Here is a 21179-nt window from a genome sequence, read left to right on the forward strand (position 1 = left end):
TTTGATTCTTTTTAAAACATTAAACGCGTTTTAATAAATTTATGACATCGAGACCTAACTTAATTCATGAGCCAAATATAAAAAGACATATTTAATTTTTTTTAATCCAAAACATATTTTTCAGGGATTAACTACAAAACAATGTACAAATTTTGCAATGATAATTTCGAGATATAATTATCAGCATGAATATACAAAGAGATAAAACCGGTCCTTGTTTTATAAAAAGGTTCATTATCAAAGGCCTCATTCCCTCCAATTTGATGGAACTCTAGAAAAATTTAACATTTGGATGGATACAAATATGTGCATTTATACGAAAATGATTTTATTTTAAGGTTTTTATTTAAAGTTAAAGTTCCGTATCTGAAATTTTAAGAGTCCGACACATTTTCAAAACAGAAAATTTTGATTGAGTCAAGTGTACGTTCTAGCAAACTCTATTTCTTTTGCACTTTAAGGGGTTTAAACTAGCAGATATTGATGTTAAGGACTTTTATGTTCTTTCTAGATAGTTTAAGGGTTAATGTACAGCGTTTGGCTTTACTTCCTTTCAATACAATCGACTAAAAGAAAAAGAAACTAGTTGATCTGTTTAAAAATGAAAGAATACTGAAAACACAGTTAGCTTTAGCCAATACATCGATCTCTCAAATCAACAAATTCAAAATAATGGCGGTAATTGATTAATAATTTTATCCTCAAGTTTCTTCAATTTCTCCACTGCTTGCTCATCGATTAATCTGTGATTTCTTCAATTTTTGTTGTTGTTGTTTAGGATTCTTCGGGAGGGACAACGTTAATGGATCTAATTACAGCTGATCCTGGAACGACGTCGTCTTCTGCCGCAACTACTGCTACATCCGGAGGATCCACCACAGCTCCTCCAGTTTCTTCTTCTTCGCCGCAGATTGGATCAGTGAACAGTAATACGACGTCGTCTTCGGTAGGGAAAGCAACAATGCTGGGAGAAAAGAGGTCAAAGAGAGCAACACTTATGCAGATCCAAAACGACACCATTTCTGCTGCTAAAGCTGCTTTACATCCTATGAAAACTAACATTATGACGATGCCTCAAAAACAAAAGAAGAAGGTATCTAGTTTATTTTTTAATTTTGATATAAATGTTTCTTTTGAAATTTATGCAAATTTAATTTCGGTTTTCACAGCCAGTTTCTTATTCACAACTTGCAAGGAGCATTCATGAATTAGCTGCTACATCTGATCATGTAAGGCTCATTATTTATACCTTATATAAAATTATAGTGTATTTATGTGTTCATTTATTTATTAATTAGGTTAATACTGGCAAATGCTTAATTTATGTTTGATTATTTAATTTCTTATTGTAGAAAAGCTCTCAAAAGCAATTAGTTCATCACGTGTTTCCCAAACTTGCTGTTTACAACTCCGTTGATCCCTCATTGGCGCCGTCTCTTCTCATGGTACTTTTTTCATTCTATGTACAGTCTGTCGTTTTCAATACTTAGTTTCCTGCTACATAAAATAAAGAAATAGTTTAGTTTGACTTGACATCTTATGTCTTAGACTCTTTTTATGTTTAGAATTAGTGTTTAACATTTGGCATAAGGTTTTTGATTGTTGTGAAAGAATTTAGTTAGTTTCTTAAGCGAGCCTTGTAGAAAATATCCTGCGGTGCATGTTAGTATAATTCTTCTCTTTTCATTTTACAGCTGAATCAACAGTGTGAAGATAGGACTGTCCTGCGCTACGTGTATTACTATTTGGCCAGAATTTTGTCTGATAATGGTTCTCAAGGTTTAAGTTCAGGTGGTATCCCTACTCCTAATTGGGATGCTTTAGCTGATATCGATGCTATTGGAGGGGTCACCCGAGCTGATGTTGTACCAAGAATAGTAGAACAACTTTCAGCTGAAGCCTCAAATGCTGAAATTGAATGTAAGAGGTTTCTTGGTGTTAAGTCTGATATTTGGATGCTTTATGATCATGTATTTTGTCTTTTTTAGTAAATTTTGTTTTCTGAATTGCATACATAGAGAACTAATCAAATTATGTTCATAGTTGTGTTGTGCATGATATGGGTTAACTTCTGCATTGATGCTTTAACCTAGCTAATGCACTCTTGTCATACAAGAGTTCCATGGTTGATTCTAATGATTACTGCAGTTTTTTAAAAATTATTGATACAAAAAATATCTTTGGGATTCTAACAATTTAATATTTTTGATTTTGACATATAATTGTGATTATAATTTGACATATATCTATTATTTATCTTGAAGTTCATGCTCGAAGACTGCAAGCTTTGAAGGCGCTAACTTATGCTTCTGCAAGTAACACAGATATTTTATCCAGAATGTACGAGATTGTATTTGGCATTCTTGATAAGGTTTTCCTGCTCCAATTTCTTCACTTCATATAATTTTGGTTTTGGTTTTATTTGGTAGAAATTGATGTTTGAATCCTGATGGAAAGCTTGCTGGTTTTAGTTGGTGCTGGAAAGATTGCTGCTTAAAGTTGGTTTAATTAATTAGAGCCTTATTACTGAAATACAAAATTAAAGAAAAAGTAAGCTTATTTTTCTTTTGACATTGGTGAACTGAGAAGTCATCTTTTGTTGGGAGCACGGCCTTGATATTGTTTTTACTGAATGAGAGCTTTTTAGGGGTTACTCACAGGGATGTACCTGTCATTATGAAGAATTTTTTTTTCCTCTGGCTTTTTTCAAGTGTCAAATATTTGGTTTAGGAGGGACAAATGAAATAAGGTCTAAATTCACGAATTAGTGATCCCTGACTTTGAAATCCAAATATTATCCCATTGAACATTGTACCGGTTCTTATCAGTTTTCTTTTTGATTCAGCTGAGAATGATAGCCTTTTTTAGTTTTTTGAAAAACAACATGTTAATCTGGAAGCTGTAGATTTCTACTTTCATATTAGCCTTTCAAGGTATAATGCTTCATGAATATATCCCTAGTATCCTAGTTCGTGACTGATTGTATTTATTGCTGTTTGGTTACTGATGATTGCTTGTTGTTTTACTTTATGAAACCCAGGCTGTAACTTCTATTAATTGTGTGGAATTTATGCTAAAATTCAGGTTGCAGATGCTCCTCAAAAACGAAAAAAAGGAGTTTTTGGGACTAAAGGTGGTGATAAAGAGGTAAATATTTCATGTGACTATGATAATTGATGGCTTCTCAACTTAATTATGTGGCATTGTCATGCAGATTTGTCTAAATGAGTTTTAGCTATCAAACAATAAAATACTAATACGTCCTTGTGAAGTAATTTTTTTTTTGCAACTGGACGAGTTCATTGTTTTTTCCAACTTCTCTTTCATTGTTAAGAATTGTGGTTTAAAATTATTACGATGTTGATCCTAGCTATTGTTGTTAATTTGTTATTAATTTTTATGTTGTAAGGAAGAACAAAATGGTCTCTACATTCATAGTATTCCTGGATTATTCATTGTTAATTGAATATGTGATTCTATCTTCAATTATAGGTCGTCTTATGCAATTAAACTGTACGTACCAGTCTTAATTGCCATAATATTGTACTAGACGCCTTATGCCCAGGCCCTAGATACCTTTCTCGTTTTCCTTATTTTCTTTTGGCTAATAATAAATCCAGCATCATGCTCGTATAATTTAATGACCGGTGAGGTATATATTATCCTTATTAGAATCAGTTTTTCAACTTTAATAAGCCTAAAGCTCCTATTCATGCGTTAGCTCATTATGCTGTTTTTAATGGTTTGTCTATATGTTAGTCTATCATCCGAAGTAATTTACAATATGCTGCTCTGAGTGCACTGAGAAGACTTCCTTTGGATCCCGGAAACCCTGCATTTTTGCATCGTGCCGTGCAAGGGTAAGTTCTCCTATGTTACTCTACATTTACTTATAGCTGTAGGGTTGATGTTATTATTCTGGTTAGTTATATAACTCGTGCTTTATGTATGGTAATGCAAATTTCATCTATCCAGTTCTGTGCAAATTCTAGTGTGTTTCTAGTTAGAACGGTATTTGACATCTATGTGTATTTGATGCCAATTTTAGCTTTATATCAGCCTTTGAGAGTTTATTTTTCACTCTTAAATGTAGGCAAGTGATTCGATGTTAGCATTCCATTCCATTAACATTATGTTTTAGCAGTAAGGATGGCATTCATTTGCACATGATTTGCTAAAGAATTGCAAAGAAAATGAAACAATGGAAAAAACTATGGCTTCATTAAGAAAGAAAATGGTTTACAAAAGGAAGGAGCCATGCAAATTGTATGGGTTTCTTTTGCTAACTTTAAACTTAAGGAATGCTATTGACCTCAAAACCCTAGTTGCTAAGCTTGGACCTTATTTTACACCGCACATGATATGATTCTATCAATAATACCGCCCTTTAACTATTTTACTTTACAATTTTGATTTGCCATGATGCACTTTTTATCAGTTAGATAATTTAATAAGTAGACAAGCTCTTCATCATTTTTCTTGTAAATCAACTTGCTGTAAAACAAGTATAAAGATAAAGGTGTTTAAGTAAGACTTCCAGAAATGAAAATACATGCTTGTCCAAGTTTGATCAACAGATGAAGATTTGGCCTTATTTACTCTTTGATCCATAAAGTTTAAAGGTTAGGAAAGTTATTTTGTCATCACCACTAAAGAGAATGTAATTTTGTGACTGGAGGTGTTATGAAATACAACAATTCAAGGTTAATTTGTGATAAAACCTTCAAATTGTAAGTACTAAAGTTTGTTCAACTTTATATACCATAAACTAAAATGTAATAAAAAATGATTGCTACGGGTGTCATACCTCAAAACCTATACTGTCGTGACATTAGTCAACCTCAGGGACCAAAGTGCATTACTTGGACATGATAAGGATGTAGGTTCATATCAGGCAAACATATTTTGCTGGTTGAGGATGAGTGGTTGGATGTTTTTGTTTTTCTTATTCATCTTATGCTTCTTTTTAGACATTCAGGTTGTAGCATCCCAACACAGTACTTTTATTGCTTTGGTCATTAAGTCTAGGTAATCTTTGACTGCAGGGTTTCATTCTCGGATCCTATAGCTGTGAGGCATGCTTTAGAAATCATGTCTGAATTAGCAACCAAAGATCCACATGCAGTTGCAATGTCATTAGGTAACTCTTTCTTGTAAACTCTTGTTTGAACTTTTCGATTAGGTATTGCATTCCCTTTAGTTCGATGTTCTGTGCTGACGCGCTACCTTTATCCCTTCTTGTAGGAAAACATGTACAACCTGGAGGTATGCTTCCGTGTAAATGAAGTACATTAATAAATATTGTGGGATTTCTAAATTTTTAAGTTTGTTAAATGCATTGAATTAGATAATATTGTGATTTTTCTCCTCATTCATAATTTAGTAACTTCTATGATAGGAAAATATTTGATGCATTGCGATATCCGTTATATAGCACATGAATAACCAATTTCAGCTATTTTTAAACGTAATTTATTACATTTTCACTTCATACGAATATTTACCTTTGAATCTTTAATGCAGTCTGCTTATGATAAGGGTTTATAGTTTGAATTAATTTTGGCATTGATTTAAAATTTAAAATTGTGAAGTTGATTTGTCATGACTTGGGGTTTGTCATCATCAAATGTGGCTTGACAGATCTTCAAATTTGTCTGGGTAACATAAGAAGCATCAGCATTTTAACTTCTTTCAAATTTGCATATCCATCTTATTTTCAAATAAAATTTTATTCTTCCCATCACCTTGCAAATTTCGGAAATTTCGACATTGTAAAGCACTATTAACTTTATACCACTATTTGCAAGAATCTCTTTTGGATAAGTTCAATTGAAAATACCCTAAACTTGGCCTTGTCTTTTTCTATTAGCAACCAAAGATTTGTACTTCTTTTAAGATAGTAATAGTAATATTTAGAATTGTGTTATAATTATTATTTTTTGAAGAAGTTTCAATGAATGACTTTTGTTCTCTAGAAATATTATTTGAATTACAGAATAATAAAGAAAACTTTTCGTAAGGCAAATAATAGAATGTAAAGTTCATTTTTTCCAAGTAAAGAAAATGATAATTTAACTTAAGAAAAATATGATTCGGTATGTATTCACGTGTTTGATGAAAGCTACCTAACTGAAGGAATTTTAATTGGTCGGCAATTCACCACTACTCACATTCACACGACACCACTGAACATCAATACAAAGTAATTGTTTACAACCTTAAACAAATGTTCACACTAAACAACTGAAGATTAGTGCATTTTTTTTATTCCTGTACATTTGCACAAACATAAGTGAACATCAATGTTATGTAATTTGTAACCCTGCAAGTATTACTTTGGTCATCCCATCTTAACTGCCTTTTAGGGTTATACTTAGTAATATGTTCTGACCTTACTTTTTTAAAATGCGAACTCTGTTATGTTCCTTGGTTTCCAAGCTCTTTTTGTGCTCCTTATGACCCTCTCTTTCCGCTAATTTTATTTTCCACTTCATGTTAAATGCATATTCTGTTGGCACTTTCTATGGAGGTTAATTTCCAAATATAAATACCCTAGAGTTATTGTTACTTCTTATCCTAGTTCCTTAGAGCTATGGGGCGTCTTATCTTCCTAAAACTGTCCACTCATACACAGATGACTTCCATAGCTTATTAAACAGATATATATATATATATATAAGTTTGTCTATGTTAAGGTTTCCGTGCATTATGGTTTTTGTGCTGATTAACTTTTGAGTAGTTCTGGTCAAAGGCTCTTGTATAGATGAAGTTGGTTTCTGGCGTCACTAGGAATTTCAGTGACTCTAGATAAGAGGCATCCACACGTGTTTTGAATTAATTATTTTAACAAAAAATTAAAAATGTCTTTTATTATGGATACATTCTGAACTTATTATTTAAAGTTCATGACTATGCTGCTCTACACTGGTCAACTGAACTTAGATGCACGATAAAGTGACTCTTAGCACTGGATTATTTTGGGTCTTTGGTGGTCAAATGAGCAAAAGGCACCTTGTACTTTTTTTTTTCATTTTTAATTATATATTATGATGTGCTTGTATTCAATAATTTAATATTATCATGTTATTTGTCTTTCTTTATGTGTTTCACCTTTGGAGATTTTTCTGTGTGCTGCTTTTAACTTGTGGGAATTTATATGAATCAGGGGCTTTGCAGGATGTTCTTCATTTGCACGATGTGCTTGCCAGAGTTTCTTTGGCGAGGCTATGCCATACAATATCCAGAGCTCGTGCACTAGATGGTAAAATGAAGTTCATGTTTTTGCTCTTTAAAACTCAGGCGTGTCCCTGAATGCGAGTAGTTAATTTCTTGAAGCTGTTGTCCGCAGAGAGGCCTGACATTAAATCTCAGTTCAACTCTGTGCTCTATCAACTCCTTCTAGATCCCAGTGAACGGGTCTGTTTTGAGGCTATTTTATGCGTATTGGGAAAATGTGACAACAATGAGAGGTGCATACTTATGCTTTACCTTTTATTCATTTATTTTCTACCAGTCATGACGACTCATGTGTTGTTTTCTTGTTGAAAGGTCTATACGGAATGAATTTAGTATGCCATTGCTCTCGCTTTATTGTTCGAAAGCTTTTCTACAATTTTTGAGATTCAGTTAATTTAATTCTGCAGGACTGAAGAACGAGCCGCTGGATGGTATCGGTTAACCAGGGAGATTTTGAAGTTACCAGAAGCACCATCAGTATCATCTAAAGGTGGTGGTGATGAATCAAAGCTTTCTAAAGAGAAGGTTCAAAAAACCAGGCGTCCACAACCTCTCATTAAGCTTGTAATGAGGAGGTTGGTTCAATCTCTTCCACACACCACCTTCTGTCCTTTTTGTTTTGCTGTCCTTTGATTGGGTGCAATTTCGTTTGCATGCTTTCTCAGTGCTCTGAATATGCTTGAATCAGCATGGCTAGATTTTAGTGTTTTCAGATGTTTTATGAAGTGGATTTTTTTCTCTTCTGTAATTGATGCAGGTTGGAGAGTGCTTTCCGTAATTTTTCTAGGCCAGTACTTCATGCAGCAGCTAGAGTTGTGCAGGAGATGGGAAAAAGTCGTGCTGCAGCCTTTGCTGTGGGCTTGCAAGATATTGATGAAGGAGTTAATGTGAATTCATATTCTGAGGCTGCAGATTCAACTGATGCAGATTTTAATGAAAATCCATATGCAAGTGGTAAAATTCTTTTCCTGTCTGGATCTGTAATGACATATTGCTAGAGAGACCTCTTGATCTTAAATAACGTAAAATGTACTCCTTTTTGAGGATAAACTTCAGCATATTGTGTTTAAAAATGCTTGTTATATTACATGGTGTTTACGATGTGCAAATCTCTATCCTCTATTTTGTTATGTTCGATGTCAGTTCCATTTGCCTTTGTTGACTAGCAAAATTATTTTATCAACTGTTTCCTTTTGCAAATAACTTTTTCAACCATCGTTATTATTGGAATTGACTTTGCAAGTTTGATTTTGGAATAGAATGATAGATTAGGCCATGCCTTCATAGTAGTTGATTTTTATGGAGAGGATTTTGTAATCTTTCATTTCAACCCTGTCTTTTAATTTTAAGCTAAATTGTGATTTTAATATCTCTGTGAACTGTTGGGTTGCTTTAACATTTTGTACATTCAGTTGACAGTTAATTTGAGATTTTATTTGTTTAATAGAAAAAGGGAGATAGATGTCATCTGTTTGCAATTTAAAGATCTTCAAGCCTATTTATTTGATTTTGATGCTGTCATGTTGGTTACTCCCTCCATCCAATTTAGGAAGTCCCATTGTTGTTTTTCACACATATTAAGAAGACAAAATACATCTTTTTTTCCTTATTTTGCCCTTATTAATTGTGCTTTGGAATTGTACATGTCATTAATTACCTTGCAAGTGTGATTAATTATTAAGATAAAACAAGGGGTAAAGAAGGAAGTTTAAGCTAAAATGGTACAATGGGACTTCTTAAGTGGGACAAAAAAAAATGACGATGAGAATTCCTAAATGGGACGGAGGGAGTATATTTCAGTATAATTTAAGGTGCTATCATAAATTTCTGTATTACCTGGTTTCTATTAACATTTCTATCTAGTATATGAAGTTCTTATGAATATGGCCTGAAGGTTTTTTCCGCTCTGTTCCCATTGTAGGTTTCAGAAGGGCATCTTCTGTGTCTAGTGTGACAAGTGGAAAGGATACAATTGCAAGTTTATTGGCTTCATTGATGGAGGTAGTGAGAACGACTGTAGCCTGTGAATGTGTCTATGTTCGAGCAATGGTAATCAAGGCATTGATATGGATGCAAGTTCCACATGAATCATTTGATGAACTAGAATCAATTATTGCATCAGAGCTTTCTGATCCAGCATGGCCAGCTACGCTGTTGAATGATATTTTGCTCACCCTGCATGCTCGTTTTAAGGTATGTGATTGATATTCAAGATTCGAAATGAACCTATGACTTCATGAATATACTAACACACATCATAGAATGATATGTGTGCGCGTGGGTTTTGCATTTGCGCAAGTGTGTTTGATGCTACTTGTCATGATTATAAGTAAGCTTGGCTTAGTGTAGTCTTCATATTTTTTACTTGCTATTTTTCCTATTTTAATTTTTGGGCATTTCAGTATTGTTTGCCGAGTTGCCAGTTCTAAGCTCTGCTTAGCATTCCTCTTACTTTTCTACTTGGCTAGGTTCCAGCATTAATTGTATGACATTAAAATATTGGTTGCTAAATTGCCAGTTTCCTGTCATGGGAATCTTCAATTTATATCATTATAATCACCATCATTTTTGATGCATTAATTTGATTGCATAAAGTCATGTTCAATCAATAGGCATGCTAAGTATCAAATCAGTTAAAATTACATGAGCTGAATTGCCTGGGTTCAAATTTCAAAATAGATGAGGTTTCATTTAGCGATAATTACTATTTACCCCCAACGTTAGGTCGTAATTTCTAATTTCCACATGACTTTTTGAAAGTCAAATGTCTCCCCTTTGATCGAAATTCACTAGTACCCCCTTCTATCGGTTAAAGGCCCTTCTATCGGTTAAAGGTTCTTTTTGATAAAATTAAAATTTAATTTGGCCCATAAACTTATTTTTCTTTCAAAAAAATTCATAAATTTATAAAAAGGTCCAATTCTAATGAATTGATAAACAATAAAATATTTATTTAAATATTTTAAAATATTTTTAATGAAAATTTAAAATCAAATTCAATTATTTTTTTTAAAATGAATTAGACATAATGTATTTTGTTTCAATTCTATTTACAAATTCTATAGTACAATATGTTTTTAATATGACTTGATTTTGGACTATACAAAGTTTAAATTTAAACTAAACAAAATAAAATTTTAAACTTTTTAATGAACTAAACTATATTAAATTTAATTATCTTTTAATGTTTTTAAATTTCTTTTGATAAGAAAAATTATTTTAATAAATTAAAATGGTTATAAAAATATTATGGTTTGATAAGTAATTTGAAATTATTATAAAAAATTATATGAATTTATTAGTAATTTATGGACTTTTTTATAAGAAAAATAAGTTTAAGGGTCAAATTGTACTATATTTTTAACTATTAGACCCTTTGACTAGGTCATATAATACAATTAATTAACGGAAGGGGGTAGTAGTTAATTCAACCAAACGTCAAGGGAATATTGACTTTTTAAAAACCGTGGGGAACTAATAATTATGACCTAACGCCGGGAGAATTAGTAATTATTCCTTTCATTTATTGCATTTTACTATGTATGCTAATGATGAATAAATGACCTTTTGGTGACAAAACTCTCCTCGATAGACGCAATGTCTCCTTTTTTAGCATGTATCTTTTGTTTTGCTTATTCATCTACAAGGGCTAGATAATTTGAGTGTTTAGATTTGATTATGGAATTGTACTGTCTAGATAGTGCGTGAAAAGACTGATCCGGTGATCAGATTTTGACGCTATGAAAGCAGGCCCGTGATTTAGTTGATAAGATTATAAGGAGGTCAGTTTGATGGTTCATGTGGGGCCTAGTGTTTGGAGAACTTGTTTTAGTTGGGATTTTTAAAGTAATACAGGGCTGCCCTTGGAGTTAGAAGATAGCCTAAAAAATAAAATTTCAGATTTGGAAATTTAGTTTAGAAATTTGAAAAGAAAATATTTCAGTATTAAAATTGCAAGCTCAAATGTTGGGGTTTATTAGTTAAGATGCTGCAGAGGGTAGTAAGTAGTAACTATTGTTTGAATTTTGAAACGCTGTAGTGTGGAAAAATTAGGGGAAGAGAATTGAAGAAGACGACTCATTGGCTTTAGTAGCACGTAAGAGTTATAAATGAAGTCTAATGATGAAATCGTGGAAAAAGCAATGCTTATTTACAAGCTAAAGAGAATCAGCAATGTTTAGGAAGTTAGGAGTTTTTATGATGAGACTTCCAGCTCGACAAAGGTCTTGCTGCAGATATCTTATAATGTATGTAATGGCGCAAATATCTGTCTGTGTAGCTGAGCTAAGACAACTTATTAGTCTTTAGCAAGATAATGTTCTTGTAATTCAGTAGTATGTATGTATCCCAAGAGGTGCATACAATGGGTTGATTACTAGCATCAGTAGTCATGTAGTTTCAATTGTAACTTATACTTATCTGAGCTAGGTTACGAGTTTAATGTCTAGAAAAAAAGTGCAATTTTTTCGTTTTCTTTGAATTCAATAATCATGCATGTTCCTCACCATTAACAATAACTTTTTACCAGTTATCTCATTGGTTGATCAGGCAACTCCAGATATGGCTGTAACTCTACTTGAAATTGCAAGAATATTTGCTACCAAGGTACCAGGGAAGATTGATGCTGATGTGTTACAGTTACTATGGAAAGTAAGTTTCTGTTACCACGACATCTTGTTATTTGGTTTTAGATTGTTAATTTACACAATTTGACTTCTTTATAAGCTATACCTATATTTCTTTCTACAACAGATCATTAACAATCTAGGAATTGGCTTCAAATTTGTTTTTATAATAAATTTGTTGGTGCGGAATTGCTTATTCATTAATTAAGGTGTACATGCAGTGATAATATTCCTGAACTATCAGGAGAGCACAATCCTTATTTATTGTTTTGTTATTTTAATTCTAGACTTGTCTTGTTGGCGCTGGTCCTGATGGGAAGCACACTGCTTTGGAAGCAGTCACTATAGTTCTTGACCTACCACCACCACAACCTGGGTCTATGTCGGGGCTTACATCAGTTGATAGAGTATCTGCATCTGATCCAAAGTCGGCTCTAGCATTACAGAGATTAGTCCAAGCAGCAGTAAGCATCTGTACTTTATTTACAGTTTCAGATGTACCACCTAAACTGTATATGTTTTTTTTTTTTTTGGTCGAAGGCTAAAAGTTCATTAGATGAAGTAGGAACTGTACAAGTAAGGTATGACTCAATAATCACGACTCACGAGTGAGCCATTTCAAAAGGAAAATGATGACATTGCAAAGCAGTCATCTACAAGGGCTTTTTTAGCTATCAAATGGGCCACACAAATCGAATAACATGAGATTGATTTTTTTTATTAAAGTTATTAGCCTTTTGCGCTTACTAATATTTCAACTGAAAGCCTACAGGTATGGTTCCTTGGAGAAAATGCCAATTATGCTGCCTCTGAATATGCTTGGGAATCAGCAACACCTCCTGGTACTGCATTGATGATGCTAGATGCAGATAAAATGGTTGCTGCTGCCAGCTCTCGTAATCCTACTCTAGCTGGTGCATTAACTCGACTACAGAGGTGTGCTTTTAGTGGCAGTTGGGAGGTACGAGCTCTCATCTTTTGATCATTCTTTAACATATGTGTTTCTTTTACTTGGAATAGCAATTGAATTATTCTTGAGTTTGATGATTGTGATATAATGATAAAATATTGATATTTGTCAAATTCCTAATTAATCTTGTTGTTTTCTTTGGGGAGGATACTAGTCTTCAATTTCTATTTCTCCTTTTCATTAATTAAATCCATAGCTGTCAAAGGTGCACCTAGACTCAAAGAGGTCCTTGAGTCTGAGGTGGGAAGCACCTCATTGAAGCAAGGCAAAAAATGAGAGAGAAGAAAACAAAATTGATAAAAAAATTATTAATACTACAATACGCAATTATCATATTTGTGGTAGACGCGCTCGAGGCATGAGGCGCAGAACCTTGCCTTCCATCCACCAAAAGACAGGCAAGATCAGAAAGGCACACCGCTATGTGTGCATCAGTCCTAAACTACATTATTTGTTTTTTCAATTAATTTTATTAACATTTATTTTAAGATTACAATACTCGCCCACATTTGATCCTATTAGAATAACTGAAGAAAAAATAAGATCAAATTTCAAGATTACAGTAGAGAAAAGAAGAGAAAAAAAAAGTTGCTGCTGCTCCTACAGTTGCCGATCATACTCCCAAGTTGTATCTACTTTTGTTTCCACCTTTGTTTTCTTCTTCTTTCTTTATCTCTTCTATTCTTTTTGTCCCCTTTCAATTATATTTCAACCTTGATATTATTGTCCATTGACCTGGATGATATTAATGAGTAGTCGACTTAGTTTATAAAATTTAGTTAATGAGTAAGATTCAGGAATTTTATGGTGATGTGTTTTAGCTCTTTTTTCATGTTTAGGGCTTCTGCATTTTTTTAAGCATAGATTCACATTATTTTATGAGTTTTATTTGCTTAGTTATGTGTATTCTTTTCATGTGCCATACTTGGAAAGGCGCGCACCTCTCCTTGCGCCTTGGTGTGCCTTATGCCTTTAACAACTATGATATTCTGGATTATGATTTACATTAAAATACCTAAGTATGTCTTAATACAAAATAAAAATAAAAATTACGAAAATACAAACACATGAACAATAATGTCAAATTAACACATGGGAGGGGGAAAAGACTGTAACTAACTTTTACACTCAATTTTCCTATATTACCCCTATTTAAAATCCACTAATGAGTAAATTGAAAGTAAATTACAAGTGGACCCTATATTAAATAGGGGTATGACAAGAAAAGTACGAAAAATTTCACAAAATCTATAAACAATAATTGCTTTTCTTAAACTATGTGATAAAGGCAAAGTGGACAACTCTATTGGGACGGAGGGTGTAGTAAATTTAAAGGAAAAATCACAAAGGCCCGCCTTCCACACCTTTGTAATGCCTCCTGCCTTTTGGTGGGTCTGGCGCAAGGCAGTCCGCATTTTGCAACTTGCGAGGCATGCTTTTAACAGCTATGATTATCAAGTCAATATCTTTTTGTCATTTCCATCAAGTTTTTCAATTATTTGACTGATGAAAAGTATGTATTACTGTCAATTACCTACAGCCATTTACCCGCCCATAATCAAATGGATGTGGGTTGTAAATGGGTCCCTTGTTTTAAATAGATGATGGATGGGCTGAACCATCCAACCCATAAACATAAAGGTTCTATAACGATTGGATGCACATTCTCATCCTAACCAATTAGTTCAAGTGAAACGAGGGTTTTCCATTTTTGTAATTCTTATTTTAAAAAAAAATCTATAATCATTTTTTATCACGAATAATTTTATAGTTTGAGCTGTATGTATTTTCATTGTTTGTTCTGTGACTATTTCCTTTATTATGTTCTACTTTCTATTTTTGTATTGTGGAATTGTGATTTTAAGGTAGGTGGCTACAAGCTGCTGTAATTTTTTCTAAAATATATATGCATTTTGGTGTTTATATTAGGGAAATAGATTGTATGGATTTTGTTGGTTTGGTTACTTGAATTGTCCACATCCTTAATTTCTTTGGTCTGTCTTGACCCTCAACAGGTTCGTATTGTTGCTGCTCAAGCTCTCACAACTCTAGCAATCAGGTCTGGTGAGCCTTTTAGGCTACAAATCTATGAATTCTTAAATGCATTAGCACATGGCGGCGTGCAGTCTCAGTTATCAGAGATGCATCTGAGTAATGGGGAAGATCAAGGTGCAAGCGGTACCGGCCTTGGAGTCTTAATAAGTCCCATGATAAAGATTCTTGACGAAATGTATAGAGCACAAGATGAATTAATCAAGTAAGGATTAAAGCATTGTCCTTCTATGATTTGTACGTGCTTATTCTTTGTGTCAATTTTTGTGGAATTTTTCAATTGTGTAGGGATATCCGTAATCATGATAATACCAATAAAGAATGGACAGATGAGGAGCTGAAGAAACTTTATGAAACCAATGAAAGGCTGCTGGATCTTGTTTCACTATTTTGTTATGTTCCGAGAGCAAAGTATCTACCTTTGGGGCCGATAAGGTATAGATATTTTTAGACATGTTTCCATCTTCTTTCGTAATCAAAGATGTTCATTTAGTTTGCGAAGATATGAGGCACCTTTCTAGAGCTTAAAAAGTGATGATTTTGATGAGGCTTTGGTTTTGAAGTGTGAGAATAAAATAAGTGGGAAGAAAATAAAAATGGGGAGAAGAGAGGGGAAGGAGTTTAAATTTTCCTCTTAGTTCCATTATTTTTCAATCTTCTAAACTGGAGAGAGGGAGAAGAGCATGCCCAATTAAGATGTAAAACCAATATTTTGACATTGATAATCAAATATTTTGATCGGAAAATGTTTGAAAGGAAAAATAAATGAATTTACAATGCATAATTTCCTCATTTTCTTCACTTCCCCAGACACTGAATTAATTTCTTTGTTGTATGTGTTTGTTTCTCCTCCTTCAAAAGTTCTCCTAATAATAACCGGAGTCAGAAAAGTAATTAGCTTGTATTCACTTTTCCCACATTTGTCTTCTCATTGATTTCATATTAGTTGCTTATTTATGTTTTGCTGAATGTTAGTCATTTCAGTACATGTCATTCATACCTCATATATTTCGTGGATAGTAAAGCTATATACTTTAGTTTGTCAATCACAAAAGTGTGCCATTTACCTTCCTTCATGATTATGTTTTGCCCCAAATTTTGATTTGAAAGCTTCTTGCTGTTAAGGTTCCTCCGGATCCTTTCATTTTATATTGATGTTGGTAATTTCTTTTTTTGCATTATTGTTAGCTTGATTCCTTACTCGTTTTGCAATTCGGATATTTTCCATTGACTTAATCTGAAATTTAACGACAGTGCAAAGCTCATTGACATCTATCGCACAAAGCACAACATAAGTGCATCAGCTGGTTTAAGTGATCCAGCTGTTGCCACAGGAATTTCTGACTTATTATATGAATCTAAGCCACCACCTGTTGAATCTGATGCACTTGATGATGATTTGGTGAATGCTTGGGCAGCAAACCTTGGCGATGATGGTTTAATGGGAAACAATGCACCTGCAATGAACAGGGTAAGCATTTCTCGACTAGTCTTTTTTTGAAATTGATCGGAAACAAAATGTCCTCTGTAAAGAATTTAGGCTAGTTCTAGTCTTCTAGAGATATCAGCAAGTACATTCTAATGTTTCAGAAAGCGAGTCTTTGTAGATTTCTATGAAATTGTTCACTTTTACACCTCAACAACAGGCCACCTTTTTTTATTGTTTGCTTTTCTTCCACTACAAAACATTATCTAGACTTGTCATTGGTAGGATCTTTCGCTGGCAAGTCCTTTTACTGGACTTCAGCAGCACTAGTTCATTTACAGAGGAATCCAGTATTGTCTTATGTGAGAAGTTTGGTAAAGGGTGCTGTACTATATTGATGTGCACTCTCCTTAAATTTTGAAGATCCTGATAATAGTTTAACATGATCTAAGGGCATCAGTTATTGTTGCTGGAAGCCAATCTTCTTTCTCGTAACTGTTATTCAATCTATTCTCTTGAAGTTTTTCTGATTATTGGGTTCAGATTACGTTGTGGATTTAATTAGGAAAAGGAACTATAATCCATATTCCTTGGAAAAGGAACTATATTCCTGAAAATGGCATACTCCTAGGGCAAATATTGAGTTCCCTCCGTCCCATTTTAGAAGTCCCATTTTCTTTTACACAAAGAATAAGAAGGCATTTATACACAAAGAATAAGAAGGGATTTATTACTATATTTTTTTTCATGTTTTACCCCTATTAATGATAGTGTATTTTGCCATAAAGTTTCTTTTGAGATGACTAAAATAAGGGTAAAAAGAAAAATTCAATGTAAAAATACTCTAAAAATAGAAATGGGAATTTTAAAATTGGACATCCCATAATGGTAAATGAGACTTTTAAAATGGGATGGAGGGAGTATTAAAACGACCTTAGACAATTGGAATTTGAAAACAAAATCATATGATGTATGAAATGTAAAGCTATATATATATATATATATACTTGGATAGAATTTAGCATTTTCTTAAGTACTTCCACCATAATGCTTCAAGGTAATTATCCTTTAAAATATTGTTAATATCATAGTTATCCTTCGATGTTCAAACTGTAGTCTGGTTGTAAGGAAAGACTCGTAAGAATTCCCTCTCCAATTTAAGCTTTTTTAAAAACTATCTTATGAAAGGCCTTCGGGCTAGTTTGCCTTTCCTCTATTGCTGTTATGAACTTCATGTTTTTCTCTCCTGTGTTTTATGCTAAAGATACTGGAATTACTCAAAAAAGTTTCAACAAAAATATCTTCTAAGTTAAGGATGCCTTTCAAGCTATAAAAGAATTTATAACTATAATTTTTTTCCTAATTAGAATTTCATATTTGTATTTACTTTCCAGTTATAAATTTTGCGTGCATGGGGGAATGTTAGTTCCACCGTATACAATATTCTTTTTTAGATGTCTTTGACTGCATTATATGAACACATAGTTCATCTTTAGCTTGTTTATGTAAATTATAATATCTAAAGTATCTCACTGTCTTGGTTGTTTGTGAGTACTAAATGAGTAGTTGCCTTTCTGATGCCCTTGGTCGTTGGAATTATGGCTTGCATATGTTTACTGGTTACTTTCTTTTTTCTCTCTTTGTTATTTTCTCATGCAGTTTTCTTTTATTATGTGGTTAAATGAATGGTTCTTTCTGTTTGAAGTAATCTATAAGGCAAATTTAGATTCATAGAAGTAAAAATCTTAGGAAAATTTCTTGTCTTTTAACAAGTTGATTCTTTCACTTTTCTTATTAAATTAGTTTTTTGTCCACTTTATGCTAGGTCCATGAATTTCTTGCTGGTATTGGAACCGATGCTCCAGATGTTGAAGATGAGAACATAATTTCTAGACCTTCAGTTAGTTATGATGATATGTGGGCAAAGACACTTTTAGAGTCTTCAGAGTTAGAGGTATGCTAGCTCACCTCTATGTTTCTTGAGTTACAAATTGCAGTCATTACAGCTAAATATTAGAAGTGTAAACATGTTCAAAGGGCACTGGAGAACTCAGTTTGTTGTGTTACACTGAATTTTCAGGAAGATGATGCAAGGTCATCTGGGTCATCTTCACCAGACTCGATAGGATCTGTTGAAACTTCAATATCATCCCACTTTGGCGGAACGAGCTACCCATCATTATTCAGTTCACGGCCTACCAACTATAAATCTTCACAAAGCACGGTAACGTTCAATATGCTGGCTAACTTTCAGGAAGCTAATTCCTGACAATCTATTGTCAGGTTACACTTTTATTGTTTCATTTCATATGCTTATCCTAGGGAGTGCTAGGAATATAAAATACCTCACTGAATTATTAATTTACTAACTTCCAATGTAGTATGTTGTGACATTATTATTGTTTTTTTTTTGTGAGCACAAAGGCTTGTGATATATATACATATATATCTGCCTTTTGTTTCTTTTGCAATTTCTTATGTTTTATGTTTTCCATCTCATTAAGCCTTTATCTGATGCCCAAAGATTCGTTTTAACCTGGAACGTTCTTTTTTATTATTATTATTATATTTGACACTGTTATGTTCCGTTATTTTAGAAAAAATTCTTAAGATACATTTCTGTTTTTATCTTCTCGTGTCAAGGCACATAGAAAATCTGATAACTTAATGAATAGGTGATTGCCAGTTTGCCACTAGCTTCCTTTTACATTTTCTCTTTACTTATGATAATCTGATTAGTTTTTCAGTGTTCTATTGTGCTAAAACATAATGTGACCTTTGTAGCTGCACTGTTGTAATTAACTAATTTATTCACAAATTAAATATTATCCCAAGTAATCTACTTGCATTGTAAAGTACTTTGCATGAACATGGGCACAAGTGTTGAAAATTCAAATCCTTGTTTTTAACTGTTCCTTTGAAGTGCATGCATTTCGGTGTATGTTTGCACGAAATTCAACTCTCTTAGTGTGTTCTTCAAATATTAATATTTAATATAAATAGATTTGACTGTAACAGGAGAGGTCAGCAGGAAGAAATAGTGGTTCCTCATCTATATATGAGGGTGTAAGTTCTCCGGTGAGGACTCATAGTTTCTCACCTTATCATAGTCTTTTACCCTGTATCTATGCAGTTTTTAATTTATTGGTCCTTTTCAGATTAGAGAAGAGCCTCCATCATATTCGTCATCCATCATGCAAAGATACGAGTCATTTGAGAACCCTGCAGCTGGTCGTGAATCCCAGGATGATGGACGGGTTTCTTCTGGAAATCCACAAATGGGAACGGCGCTCTATGACTTCACTGCAGGTGGAGATGATGAGGTAAATTGGTTTCTTGTGGTTCTTTTAAATAATTGATCTGGTTTGTAACCGAAAAATGCATATGGAAATTTCAGCATAATAATTTCTTTCATGTTTTTATTTTATAAATTGATTTAATTTATAGAAATTGAAGAAACATTTAAATTATCAATTGTTGTCTTGTTTTACAATAACATGAAGATGATTAAATATGGTGTTTCTTGCAGTTAAATCTAACAGCCGGAGAAGAGGTCACTATTGAATACGAAGTTGATGGATGGTTCCATGTGAGTATTCATTAAGGAAAATAAAATTGAAAGTTTCACTTTTTTATTGACTACCTCCTTGATTTGGTGGCAGTTTGAAATTAATTGACTATGGTTGAATGGATAAAAAAGTTCATCTTCCAATGCCCCCAGCCTACCCCAAATTTATAAAATTAAGGGTTAATAGCAAATTAGATTACAAACTTTAATGTGTTCTACAATTAGTAACACATTTTTATTTAGCAATTTCAAACACTACAAGTCAATATTTGGCGATTCAAAGTACAAAATGAATTTTTGATATGCTTTCGATGATGTGCACGCCCGAAGATAGGGACTTCGGATATATTTCCGGCGTCCGCATTAGTGAAAGTATATCGAAAGTTCAATGTGTTTAGAATTCTCAAAAACTAAAAGTTGGTATTTAAAATTGCTAAAATTAAAAATTAGTGTTGTAATTGTAAAATATGCTAATGTTTGTGATTTTATTTGCATGTAATCTAAAATTGAAAGAAAGGACATATTTTCTCTGTAGTTCACTAGGTTTCTGTGGAGCTGTATTTTTCATTATCTTAACTTGCTATGGTCTTATTTAATTACTAACAGGTGAAGAAGAAACGTCCTGGAAGGGATGGCAAAATGGCAGGGCTAGTTCCTGTTCTCTATGTTCAGTCTGGAGATCATTAAGGAAATATATTGTTTTTTCTACACCATCCATGCACCACATTTCTCATGAATACCGCCTGAGCTTCATGTCAATTTAGATTTCCAAACTTGGTCCTACTGAAGGTTCAGAGTGATGGACGATGAAACAACGTGGAAATTTGCTCATTTTTAAATACGAAAATGTATTGATTTTGCTACCAACATTAGAGCTATGTTATGGCCTTATGGGTGTATGAGCCTGCGAGCTGTTTTTGCTGTTTATAATTAGTTCTTTCTATTGGAGAAGAGGCATGTAATACAATTGATTGGTATGGTTTCTGTGAGGGTCATAGCATGGTTTTGTTCTCTCTCTCTGTTTTTTGTTGATGAAATTCAGTTTATATTAGCTCTATCCAAAGCAGTTACCAGATATAGAACAAGATATGTATACTAAAATAAACATCTTGATTCTAGGTTGTCTTCTAAACTTAAAAAAAGTTAAAATATATTTCTGTTGGAGCTCGATCTTAATTAAAGTCTCAATTCTTGAATTAATTTCAATATGCAAGCTCACATATTCAACGAATTAAGAAAACACCACCTTGATTAATCATATACGTATATTATTGACTAGGTTCTTCTCTAAATGTATATTGT

General features: G+C 33.1%; 1 protein-coding gene across 1 annotated transcript; it reads left to right on the plus strand.

The window, feature by feature from the left end:
* The first annotated feature begins 520 nt into the window (after window positions 1-520).
* Window positions 521-20893, plus strand: LOC126677210 (uncharacterized). Its single transcript, XM_050371721.2, has 27 exons — window positions 521-678; window positions 779-1093; window positions 1170-1229; window positions 1353-1445; window positions 1695-1920; window positions 2265-2371; window positions 3085-3147; window positions 3760-3860; window positions 5046-5140; window positions 5245-5265; window positions 7166-7261; window positions 7349-7469; window positions 7644-7811; window positions 7994-8190; window positions 9158-9429; window positions 11785-11886; window positions 12149-12325; window positions 12634-12822; window positions 14847-15088; window positions 15172-15318; window positions 16138-16354; window positions 18135-18263; window positions 18390-18533; window positions 19328-19387; window positions 19468-19632; window positions 19839-19898; window positions 20484-20893. The coding sequence occupies exons 1-27, from the start codon at window positions 673-675 to the stop codon at window positions 20562-20564; spliced, it is 3654 nt and encodes a 1217-aa protein (XP_050227678.1). The 5' UTR covers window positions 521-672; the 3' UTR covers window positions 20565-20893.
* The last annotated feature ends 286 nt before the right edge of the window (window positions 20894-21179 follow it).

Source organism: Mercurialis annua, linkage group LG4 (assembly GCF_937616625.2).
Source record: "Mercurialis annua linkage group LG4, ddMerAnnu1.2, whole genome shotgun sequence".
Classification (NCBI taxonomy): domain Eukaryota; kingdom Viridiplantae; phylum Streptophyta; class Magnoliopsida; order Malpighiales; family Euphorbiaceae; genus Mercurialis; species Mercurialis annua.